At 43.7% G+C, this 13,344-nt stretch overlaps 1 protein-coding gene across 2 annotated transcripts in view; it reads left to right on the top strand.

Annotated features, from left to right (window-relative positions):
• The window catches only part of gucy1b1 (guanylate cyclase 1 soluble subunit beta 1), a 71,192-nt gene that overhangs the window by 11,246 nt on the left and 46,602 nt on the right, over window positions 1-13,344 (top strand). For both annotated transcript variants that reach the window (XM_084095441.1, XM_084095442.1), the window contains exon 9: window positions 1,287-1,484. In XM_084095441.1, coding sequence (XP_083951567.1) covers window positions 1,287-1,484 — 198 coding nt within the window. The remainder of the gene's footprint in view (window positions 1-1,286; window positions 1,485-13,344) is intronic.

The following is a 13,344-nucleotide window of genomic DNA, read 5'->3' as shown; positions in this document are numbered from 1 at the left end:
CTAACAGTGCAAACACAATGTAAATAAGAGATTCGTTGATTATTACAGGAGTTTTGGCGCAAGTCCAGAACTCAAGTCACTGATAAACACGCTGTTTGATTGACAGTTCCAGCATGCGCTGTTTTATTGACAGCTACAGCTATTGTAAACAGAGCGTTCTTTGATCGCTTTCTATATATAATTCAATCAGTTTAAATAACAGATTATTTACACCCTACTAAGAGAAACAATGTGAAGTTGACCGTTTAGTCACTGGTTAGATTTACTGACAGGATAAAGAACATCTGACTGTAGCTACATGAATCATTATATCAGAAATCACTGGTCACAGATGAGGCATTAGAATGAACATGGTAACTTACATGTTGTGGCAAAACAATACTGTCAAATCCATATCGTAAAAGCCTGCAAAGCCTGCGCCGAGTTTGCGGACTGATTTACCAAAGAATCCAGTGAAATGTACCGAATACGAATAAATAATGTTCAACTGAGACATTCACATTGTTAAAAATATATCCACATTTTTAGTCCAGTGAGTGACCTGGTGCTCTTCTCTCTTCCTCATCTCACTAATGCCAGTGGGCGGGGCCAAAGTAGATTTTCTTCTGGCAGTCTTTCACTACCTTATTACGTCATAAAGAGGCACATTCCAGGACGAGTCGTTCGCTGGGCCTGGTAAAAATAAAAGCTGATTTTGAACTAACAAGGAAGTTTTCAGTTCTGAAACTTTCAGGATATTCTTATAATATGATGTCCTCTTATATGTCAAAACCTCAAGGAAAATTTGATTTCTCAGTTCATGACCCCTTTAATGCTGATGAATAAACAGCAGAAGTTGGGCCAGTATCTAAAAAATGCATACATTCCAGTTATTCTCTTTTTCGCATTTTTTTAATTATTTTTATTTCAATCACTATGTGTGCTAGTACCTTATTTCACAGTCTGAGATGAGTTGAGTCCACTTACAGTTGAACAGCTCACTTGGTTCAGACACTCTTTCACTGGCAAGCACGACTAGAATAATCTGTGTCCTTCCCACTGGTTTAGATTGAATCGTCTGCTGTTTTTTTTAGAAACTACAATAATACCCATGGCATGCACAGAGAGGCTTTGATAACTTATAATGAGACATGCAGTTGAAATACTTTCTGATGGGACTGTTATATTGGGTTATACAGTATTTGAGTTATATTGTTATACTTTTTTTGTAGAATAACATTTTGTTTCTTGACTTTTTGATAATTTATGGGCTTAATCCAGTGTTTTGTCATTTGCGTATATGTCAGTGTAATGAATCTGGATGACCTTACAAGAAGAGGTCTGTACCTGAGTGACATTCCTCTTCATGACGCCACCCGTGACCTTGTGTTACTGGGGGAGCAGTTTCGTGAGGAGTACAAGTTGACCCAGGAGCTCGAGATCCTGACTGATCGTCTGCAGCACACTCTCCGAGCCCTGGAGGATGAGAAGAAGAAGACAGACAGGTCAGTCTTTGACAGATTTAAATATTAAAATACAGTAGTGGCCAAAAATGATGTCCAGAGGGGATAACGTCTTAGGGTTACGTATCAAACCCAGGTTCCCTGAGAAGGGAATGAGATCCTGCGTCAGTTGCTGACACTATGGGGATGCGTCCTACGGAACCTGGTGTCTGAAGCACGTGTTATTCTTATTCAGTCTTATTGCCCAACGGCAGTCTGATGATGTCACATGGAGCACCCAAGAGTACAAAAGAGTGCCTGCATTACACATCATCAGATTTAAATTCTCTGAAGGAAGACGCGCAGGCATGCCCGAAGCATGGCAACGTGACTCAGTGTCTCATTCCCTTCTCAGGGAACCGGGGTAACATATGTAACCTTAAGACGTTCCCTTTCGAGGGAACTCAACGCTGCGTCAGTTGCAGATGCTATGGGGACGTTGATACCCACTATGCCATGCTGACCAATGCCTCTTTGTGGACTGTGAAGGTCACCAAGCACAGTCTCGTCAGGCTTAAGAAATGAAGGACTCGATGGGCCTCGACCCAGAATATTCTTAATGCGCCAGCAACCAATTAGGACACATCCTTTGACACCGCAGCCTTGCTCCCTAGAAGGCTCAGTGTTATAGGTGCTAGGAAAAATGCTTCAAAGCTTCCATACTCAACCATTTTTGAAACTGGGATTCCTGCATTAGACTAGTCCGAGCTATGGCTACAGGACAGCCTCTAAGAGCAGAGCTAACAGGGGTGACTATAGGCATAGCCTCATCAAGTCCATAGCACTACATCTGGCAGCCAAACCAGGCGATAAATGAAATACAGAGTTGCTCACAGCAATTCTACATATAACCCTACCAGACCTGACCACAAGCCTAAGGGAGCAGGGTACTGAAGGGAGCATGCAAAGGAAGAATTCCAAGAATATCCAGACTAATGAGCTGGAGAGGCAACAGAGAATAGGTCACTAACCGCAATACAAGCCATTCTGCAGAGACTTTTGAGTAGCCTGGGGATGGGGATCAACCCATTCACAAGGAGCATAATTCTGCTTTGGGGGCAGCAGAATGAGTGGGTCGCCATCTCCACACTTCATAAGCACCTACAAAGTTCCTGTGTTGGCATGGCTGCTATTATCACAGCAGGTTCACCAAGGAAGCTTGTAAAGATAGATGTCATGATTCTGCCTCCTTGTCTCTGATTTTCCCTGGTCTTGAGGCAGGATCATGACAGGCCCATGTTTTATGTGCAAGCACATGGCCATTTGTTTGGGCCATGTGCTTGTGTTGTCTCGTCACCTAGTCCCGCCCCCTTGTTATCCTCGTTTTGTCATTATAGCTTCACCTGTGTCACCCGTTTCCCTCATTAGTTTCTCCCTATTTAATCCCCTCATGTTTTCTGTCCTGTGTCGGTACATTGTCAAACTTAGTGTGTGATACTTTGCATGTTAAATGCTGTGAGTACTTTGTCAGAAACCTGTTTAATCAGAATTGTGAGTTTGTTTCCTGTCATCGTCAAGTCAAAGTCTAGTCTTTGTTTATTATCTTGTCTTAGTCAAAGTTACCTCTCCTCAGTCCTGTTTTGCCCCCTCGTGGGTTTTGTTTTCTGTTTTGTGGCAAAATAAACCTTTAGTGTCTGCATACCGTCTGCTTTTGGGTTCATTCCTGCCATCCCATGACAGATAGATGCTTTTACATCTACACTCTTACCTCCAATTTTCATTACTGGAGGGGGGTGACAGAGAATGTGGGAAGACAACACCAACTACCAACTCTGCTGACTCACCCATTCCTGCAGGAAGCGTGCTGCATCGAGGCATCTACATCTATACTATCTCCTTTTACTCTGGAGGGGGCTACAGATGATAAGTGGGTGGTGTGTATCGACATAGTCCACTACATTCTATCAATCTGGCCATTCCTTGCGAACTTCCAGGAAGCATGCCAGCATAGTGACTATGTTTACACGAACACCTCCAAGCTGAATACGCTGGTCCACCAAATCACCTCTTTCTCACAGCCACCTTCTGCTTAACACCAGATAAAAGCGAAGGAGTTGCATCATCTAACCGTGAACAACACATCACAGTGAGTGCATTTAGCTCCCTTAAGAGCCGAACGCGCTCGCTGTTCTCCCATTGGCAAGGTGGGAGCCTTCAAAGAGGATGTAGAGCAAGGGGAGAGAAAGCTCACAAGCAACTCTTCAACCCGGGGCATCCTCACGTATCGCTGCTCACACAGCCCTTCCACACGTGAGCAGTTCTACTGCATGGGAGACACTATGCAAGCCAAATACAGGTTCCTCCATTACCTCCACACCTCAATGTGGAGATCTTGAAGGAACAAAAGGCTCACAAACTTACATGTGGGGCAGTAGAGGAGATGGATTATTGAAAACATCCACCTCAACTCTCTCTGCACATCTAATTCCTCAGAACTAGATACGCTACATAATATGCTCTCAGACATGTTGGAAGCGGTCACAGAGCAGGCTTCCTGAGGCAACATGAGAGCAATAGGTTTTTATAAATCTCCATTTTGGATTGGAAGAATTTTCAAAGCAAGATTTAAAATCCAATAATGGGACTTGGGAGCAATGAAGCTATCACTAGAAGCCCAAAAAGGAGAATACTTACGTCAGACTCCTCCCCACTATCGATCCCGTCTTGCTGCCTCTGCAGCCCGTGAGGTGCAGTTGCTCGACTCACATTCCTCAAGAGAGAGTCAAGCAGAGGCAGAGCTACCCATAGCAAATGCTTCACAATGCATTCAGCTCCCTCGAGATCTGAATATGCTCTGTGCAATCTCTCATCCCTCGAGAGAGAATCAAGAATGATCAGAGCTTCCTTTATTACATTTCTGTACCTGAAAACTACTGTTAGCCCTACCTGAAAAATCTGAAAAGCACTGTTTATTTCCTGTGTATCTTTGTTATATTGTATTTATTTGTGCTTTTGCTTGGAATTTGATTGTTTGTTTTTATTTTATTACTGACTGTTTGTTTATCTTTAATAATGTTTTAGATTTATATTAGTTAGGCTAGTAGTTTTGTCTGTGGTATCAAAATTGGAATAGAGAATTGTGAATTTTCACTGGTATCTAAAATTTTAGTGACATCACTGCCTGTTTTTGCAAAAACAGTTTCATGGCTGGTAAAAAATTATATATGGCCAGTACATTTTCTTAAGTCACAGGCCATTGGCAGGTGTGGCAAAAAGTTAGTTTTAGGCCCCGCACATATGGGATTACCAGAGGGGAATCACAACATATGTGCATCTAGCCCAGTACAGTGGTTGACTGACTGGGCATGCATCTGGAGTACTGGGCCTGGCGTCGGACGCCTCTGCCACGTCTGACTGCCGAAGGATGCTTAGAGTAAACTCCATCCAGGGTTCGCCAAATGGGGAACTCACCTGTAGAGTCTAGAAGGCACTCTTATCCCCCCGTTAGAGGGGAATAGCGCTGCAAGCGAGACACCAAGCAAGCTTTCCCGCCACTTACCTATTATACTGTTAACACACGGGAAGAAACTAGATCCACCCAGAGATTATAAAAACTCATAAAGGTATTAAGTGTCGCCTAGCCCGCAGCTCTGCAGATGTCTGCTAAAGAGACGACATACACTAATGCTCAGGAGGACGCAACACTTTTTCTAGAGTAGGCTCTAACTCCGAAGGGGCACAGCATGCCATGAGTTTGGTGCGCCAATGCAATGGCATCCATAATGCAGTGGGCCAACCTCTATTTGGAGACAGCCTTTCCCTTCAGCTGACCTCCTAAGCATACAAAGAGCTGCTCTAAGCTCCTAAACCGGGCGAACTGAATCGTATAACCAAGTCTGATCGTCTGAATGAGCCAACGAGATGGGTTGGCAAGCGCTAGCCAGGCCCCCAGACACTGTGCAAATGGCACCAGCGGAACTACAGACGTACCCGCTGAGGAGCAGCGAGGTGGAGCACTTGGGCCCAACCCGGAAGGCGTACCATCCCGAAGTAGAGGCAGTGAGTGTGGTGTGACTCTTACCTTGCTCCACGGAAGGTGGAGAAAAGAGGGTTGAGAGTGAGGAAGTGCAGCATCGCTCACTGTCAATCCGCTCCTTATATGACTCAGATATTGAGGAAACTGCTCTTTTATTGAGAATGTGGGTATTTCTGGCCATTGAGCCAGCGGCAGAACAGAAATAAACTCTTTCAACAAAAAATTCTACACCCAGCCCTCCTCCGAGAGAAGAAGCAGTGTGTTCACCACCTCCTGGATAAGAGTAGTTCCCTCCATCTTTGGGTCACCCATCTCAGGGATGTTGCTTCGCCGACCGCTTAGAGGGTTTAGCGGCGGCTTCATGCTGGGGGCTCAATGTTGCAGCCTGGTTGGCTGCTAAGGGTGAGGTTAGTCGCTGTGTGCAGTTCCTGCCAAAACCCTGGCTCAGAACTTGCCTCATGTTGCTCTTTTAGTGCTTTGGCCTGATGGACTTGCAGGAGACAAAAAAACAATCGTCCAACCTTGAGTGTTCAGGGCAGGATGGAGAGTTCCACTCAAGCCCGACGCTCGCAGTGGCCAGTGAAAGCATGGCGGTCAACTCTGGGTCTTTCTCAACTGGCGCCATTCTCCCAGAAGGGGGCAGCACTGCTTAGTTTTCATCCCCAAAGGGACTCAAGCCCACCCTCCGATGCAGCGATCGACATCTGATCCTCCCGCGCGGGCTCCAAATGGATGCTGGGTCGCCCAGCGTGTTGAAGGCCCAGACATGTGAGGCAGTTATTGTGGCTTTCAGATGAGACCAGGAAACTACCTCATCCAGAAACACAAGGATGGAATGCTGTTGCAAATTAGCTCAAAAGGGAAGCTAATTATAACTCATTATGATTAATTTTAAATATTTGGATCAGTTAATAGAATTAACTGGATGTAGCTGAATTAACATTACAATCAATTAATCTGTTTGTCCAGCAAACACTCAGTATTGGTAAATCTTCTATCAACTCTTAGAAAAGATATTTTTTCATGGTCACAGAAAATAGCATGTAGCTGTAATTGCATTGCTGAATTACACAAAAGTTTTGATTAACTAAATCACAAACACATAACGTACTCGGTTACTAACGCAACCTCGGTTCTCTCTAGAAGAGGGAATGAGTACTGCGTAATATCTTACGCTATGGGGAAATCTCTTTTCCGCGAGATACTGAAGCCAAAAATTATCCTTAATTTTGGAATAATGTAAAACGCGTTGCGGCAGCATGCAGACATAGGCGAGACAGCTCGCGCGCCTATTGGCTGCCCTGCGGCAACTGCAGCAGCCTATCGAAAGGCCCCATCGTGACGCCAGCTCCAATGGGGGCGCTTCGCGCCCACTGTGTCACGTCCCGCCGAAACGGCTGTGGCCTTGGGCTATAAATATAGCTTCGACAGGCTGGTTTAGCTGGTTTTTCATTGCCGGAGCGAACCAGAGCGTGTTGCAGGCACGGCAAAGATACGCAGTACTCGTTCCCTCTTCTAGAGAGAACCGAGGTTACGTTAGTAACCGAGTCTGATGAATATTGTGGGTCTTACACACTGCCCATAGAGCTGCGTGATCGATCAGCGAGCGTTTGCTCAAGCAGTTTCAGTATTCTGGGCCGAAAGCATCGGGGCAGACAATACCGATTTATTAGACCGAAAGCAGCTTAGCCTGCAAAGCGGGAACCTCTAGGTTATAAAACATTATAAATATAGACGGGGAGGCCCAGCCTGCCGCCATACAGATATCTTGCAAGGCAATCCCACTAGACCAAGCCCACGACGAGGCCATGCCTCTTGTGGAGTGCGCTCTGACACCTAACAGGCACTGCAGGCCCTTAGAAGTGTAAGCCAGCGCTATAGCATCAACTATCCATCTGGATAGGCTCTGTTTCGACACGGCTAGTCCCTTAGAACGTCCGTAGAACGAGCCAAAGAGCTGCTCTGTCTGACAGTCGAGTGAGACACATAAGCCCTTAACGCCCTGACCGGGCAAAGGAAGCTCGCGTCCTTCTCCTCATTAGAGACCGGCAGGGCCGACAGGGAAATCACCTGAGCCCTAAATGGTGTGTTGAGGGATTCAGGAACGTACCCATGCCTCAGTTTGAGTATGACTTCCGAGTCATTTGGCCCAAACTCCATACGTCGCGCTCACTGAGAGCGCTTGTAAGTCCCCTATGCGCTTCACTGAAGCGAGAGCCAGAATAAACACTGTCTTGAAAGACGTGTTTAATATCTATTGATTGGATTGGCTCGAATGGGGCACCTTTCATGGCTTCCAAGACCGTAGAAAGTTCCCACATGGGAACTGAAGGAGGTCTGGGAGGATTTAACCTCTTAGCTCCTCTAAGGAAGCGAATGACCAGATCGTTCCTTCCAAGTGACTGGCCAAGCGTCGGTTTAGTAAACGCTGCTATGGCCACCACGTAAACCTTGAGTGTGGATGGGGTCCTGCCCTTATCCAGTAGCTCTTGCAGGAAGGAGACGTCTTGTGACGGCGTTTGTTTGCAGGCGTGCATGTATTATAACAGGCTCGTTTACTGCAATATTGACATTTCCAGTCGCCTGAACTTCAGAGGGGACTGAGAAATGTGTGAGAAAAGGGAGGTTGGTCCGGCCTCTGCGGGACTAAAAAACACTCTCTTTCCTCCTTTCGCCGGCGACGCACGCGAATGGGCGCGAGGGGCGGGGTAGCTTTCTTGTACGTAAAGAAAACTAGCCCAGTGACCGTCCGTTTCTGACATCCCTTGCGAACGGCGCAGTTTGCGCGGCACAAGCAAAGGGAGAGAGAGCGGGAAGAGAGAGAGCATCATCATGTTTTGCTTCGGTGTTTGTTTGCAGGCGCGCGTGTATTATAACAGGCTCGTTTGCTGCAATATTGATATTTCCAGTCGCCTGAACTTAAGAGGGGACTGAGAAATGTGTGAGAAATGGAGGTTAGACCGGCCTCGGCGGGACTAAAACATTCTCTCTTCTTCTTACGCCGGTGAGTGACGCGTGAATGGGTGCAAGGGCGGGGTAGCTTTCTTGTAACGTAAAGAAAAACTAGCCCCGGGACCGTCCGCTCCTGACCTCTCTTGTGAACAGCGCAGTTTACGCGGCTCGAACAGAGAGAGAACAGGTATCATCCCCCACAGGGGGGATGACGCGGCTTCTTGGTCGATATCCACGACGGAAGTGGCGGCAGACGGCGCGGTACCGCGGCGGGCGGAGGTGCAGTCTCAGAAAGGATGCCAGGCGAGTCCTCAGAGTCGCCATAGGCAGTAGCTCGCAGTGAGGGCAGCCGCTGTCAGCGAGCGCGAGAGCTGCGTGATCCTCACCCAGGCAGGAAAGGGGCATCTTGAAAAAGACGCCCGGCTCTTTTAGTGCAATGAGAGTGTATGTCGCGGCGGCGAACACACACACACACAAAACACAGTAGCAGAGAAAAGGATATAAAGTGAAAGTGAATGAAACCGTAACAGAACAGGGGATTGAAGCTATGAACAGAGTCATTTAACCATCCGAAAGAACCATTGGTTTCTTACTTCAAAGAACCATTGTAACATGGGGTCTACCACTTATACTAAACCTCTGTTTAGTAAGTTAATTGTACGATACTTGCAATGCTTTAGTCGTTAAATGAGCGTCCTGATATGCAGTCTCAGGAGAAAGTCTTGATGGTTCTGTGGTCAATGTTGATTGCAATCAATTTCTCCCGCGTTTAATGAAGAAATTATGATGAACTTGCAATGTTAGCCTGACTCTGTTATGGTCAAGGAAGTTTCACATGGCTTGATGTGGTGAGGCATGCCGGCGCGGCTGCATCTGCTCTGGGGCCTGGTGAGGTCCTACATGAACAGCAACCAGGAGTAGAAGGAAGAGAAAAGAAGGTCACTTCAACAGTGGCTTTTAACTTCTTATGGAGGTCACTCATGCCAGGGATCACAGGGATTAAAGTTCTCCGTCGCTACGACGGATTTCTGTTAATTGCAGCAAGTCTATGACGGATTTCCGTCAATATGGTTCCAGTCTGTCCTTAATGTCTTAAATTCACTTTTCATAATTTTAAGGCCGTAAATAGGCTTTCATTTCTCAAATAGTGTAATAAATGTCTTAACTTTAGTTTGAATAGTCTTAAATTAAGGAAAGACGAGGTGTATTCACCCTGCTGAGTGGGATGTGATCAAAGCCTGGAGTGGAGCAAAAGCACGTTCCTCTCTCCACTCTAAGCATTCTGTAATCACTTCGCTTATGGTCCACTCCGGGTTTTCAATTACCGCTCACGGAAAGTGCATGTCAGGCTACAGCTGAGCGCTGAGGTAGAACTATATTTCGGTTACCATGGACACACTTATAATGCAGGTAGGGCTGGGCGATATATCGATATAAAAAATATATCGATATATTTTTGAAATGCGATATGGAATTAGACCATATCGCATATCGATATAGTTCAAATTTGCGCTGTGATCCTTGCTCCCCTCTCCTCCGCTCCTCCTTTTCCACTCTGCGTGCGTGTTTAGAGCGTTATGTTATGAGAGGCGAATCATGACTACTTCAGAAAACCCAGCACAATAGGAACTACCAGGCAGTGACATAAGTGTACGCTGAAATAAAGTTTTTCACCTCAGAAAAACGGACGTTCTTGTCCTGTCAGCCATTATACTGTTCTCGTAGCGCACACTCAATTGCACGCGCAAATGCAGCGGCGCGCGCTGTATCGCCTCACTGATCAAGTGCAAAAGAAACTACGAGCATGCAACGCCGTTACGTTGTAAATTACCCGAAATAAAAGTAATGCAGGGATGATTTTCATTCTATTCACCAGGAGAAGTTTCCATGTTTCATTAACAGTTATTGTTAATATTGTGTATTCACCATCGTAACTGTCGTTTCCATATTAACCCCAAAATGCCACTTTTTTTCTTTGTATTATTTTTTATATTTTTAAATGACTGTAGTGGCTCATACCAACATTGTATTAACAAAAACTAGTTTGGGACTGCTATTTAATAGCTTTAGCATAGGCCTAATGTTTATGTATTAGTACTAGTCTTTACTATTAGTCATATTCTTACAATTTATGTTAAGTAAAGGGGAAAAGTACTTTTTTTAACACTAATTTTGTGTAAACATGTGTTATAATTTGCCTATATATAATATTTTCCCCTTTACTTAACGAAAGTTTAAGTAAAGGGGAAGGCTTAGCGAAATGGGGGGAGAATGGCAAGCCTTTTAGTTCGTGGACTAAAAAAATCAAACAGCCAGGTACGTCATTGCACAGTATGTCACAGGAGACTTCAATACATAGTTCCCACAGGCCAATTAATGTCACGTGACCTCCCCGGAGACGCCATCTTTGAGGGTTTTACAAGCAAATTTCAAAGATTTCTTCCTATTTATAATGTTACGAAAATCATGAAGAGACAAAGTGACAGAAATTATAAAGACACTCTATTAACACAAGACAGAGAGAGGTACAATGCGAAAATTTCAGTCATAAATGGTGTTGATCCGTATGCGCTAAACTGAGCACTGATTTTGCAGCTTTGGCTCAGATACTGTATTATCCATGTGTACCATTATCTGGTATTGGCTAGGAGTTTTAACACATGTAAGCAATTCCGAGCCTGGAAATATGTGCATGAATATGAATATACACGGTATGAAAATAAATAAAACTCGCGTGCAAATTAATGTAACAGTTAATGCGGAACTACTTTATACGCGGGTTCTTTAGGGACATAATCTGAGATTGCAAGGCTGGAATGTGTGTGTGTGCGTCAGTCTGTGTCTGTGTGTGTGAGTGAGAGAGAGAGTCGCGGGCACGATCGAACAGTGGAAACAATGTTGTTTTTGTATGTTTTTAATACCTCGTAATTTTGTACATACAGGACATCATTCAAACTGCAAAGTGTTAACTTATATTTGTGTACACTCGCAATAAAAAACAACAAATTCTTGCGTGTTTTCAGGGAGTTTCTTTCCTGTTTATCCTCGCCAGCCATAACCTCCATCGTTGTTCTGACAAAAGCTTCGTCTTGTCACATTCATGAAGTCTAATGACGGGTATACTGTAAAATCCAAATTTAACTGAACCTCCGGCATGATTTGAACATCCATTGACCCAGCAGGAGATGACCATTTTCACTTTTTATCACGAAATTAACTCGTTTCAGCTTCTTCGTCTAATGTTCTGCCCACAGCATGCCCACAGAAATGGCGCCGGGTCGGCAAATGCCCGTATGTTGTGACGTCATGTGGGAACTATGTATATGGCAATAATGGTAAAAAAGTGCTAGGTCACCATCAATCAGAAGCTAGTCACAATGCTGCCGTTCGTGCTCTACAGTAGCCTACATGCTCCCTGCCTGGTTTTCATAGATTAAAATAGCTTTTAAAATACCCCTACTGGCAATATTAAAGCGGTTTAAATCGTCTCCCCTTAAAACGCTATTGGTCTCGACTATGTAAAAAGTTAAAGGAATATGACTTGGCCTAAAAAGAAATTTCAGTCAGAAGAATTTTTTTCACTTTAATCCCTGGGATCAGTGATTCAATAGGAACTTAAACCTTTAGAGGCAAAGTTTACAATCCTTTGTCTTCGAGCATGGTATTTTACATAATGTAACTGGATTGGGTGTTGATGGAGGTTAAACCACAGGTATCAACATATAATATATCCAGTCATGTAGGTCATCAAAATACAAATTCGTAGATACCAAGAATGGTACATATGCGATCTTGGTTAATCAAGCAAAACTACCACATTCATTCAAGGATTAATACATAGGCAAACACTATAAAATAAACTATGGTCACAGGGAAATTAGATACATGATTGTTTGTGTCTCAAGTGAATATACAACTAAGTTGGAAAAGGGCTTTATATATGCATGTTCATTCATAGAAGGTTTGCTATGAATTAATGGAAATAAGTCTTTTTCTATGGGCCTTATGTAGTGGTCGACCGATATTGTTTTTTTGATGGCCGATGCTGATGCCGATATCTTAGAGAGCAGGGTGGCCGATGGCAAATATAAAGCCAATATTTTATGTATATATATATATATATATATATATATTTATTTATTTAAAAAAAACAAAAAAACAAATTTAATTTATTTATTTTAATCAATATTTAATAAATCTTTAATAAAACAAATCTTTAAAATAAACATGCTTATACTTTAGATGGCAACTTCTTGAATCTGCAGTCCTGTTACAGTTTTTTTCACAAATAAAGTAATTGTTTAAAAATATATGAATATGTGAATAAAAAGGAAGTAAACACTGTAACAGGGCACTCAGTAATCTGGTAATTTCATGCGCAATGGTAATCATAGTTTTTCAAATAAAGACAAGGTAACGCTAATTTTACATACAGCACACAGTGAAAACGATATGAATATGACACAGTGGGCAACTGGATATAACACAGCATATTTTAAAATGAAGGATTTAAAGTTTTCTGATCGTGTCTCCTGTGAAGCTGATCTTCTGTTTGCATTCACTCACTTCGCACGGACCGACCGTCACTCGCAGTAACACGTTTATGCAGGCTACAGATGCACACTTCACAAGATATCACAGCTGGATTCGATTAAATCTGCAAGGTTTGTGAAATTAAATGTTTATTAGATATTCAGATATTTGTTAATGATGTAGATGCGCATTTGCTGAATGTTGACAGTAAATGAGAAAGTATTTTAGCCTGACTGTTTGCCTTTTCTGTTACAAATAATATAAAAGCAAATGCTTTACTTTTTCGCTTACCATTTACTTTCTTTGTTTACCAGTTCAGTCTTACTTGTAATGCATTACCCCCAACACTGATTTTGAGATTAACTGATTTTTGATCTATTCTCAGGCTACGGTATACCATAC

Source organism: Abramis brama (genome assembly GCF_963993115.1).
Source record: "Abramis brama genome assembly, chromosome: 2".
In the NCBI taxonomy this organism is placed as follows: Eukaryota; Metazoa; Chordata; class Actinopteri; order Cypriniformes; family Leuciscidae; genus Abramis; species Abramis brama.
Note: the sequence above shows the minus strand (reverse complement) of the source record. Positions and strands in the feature narration are given on the sequence as shown.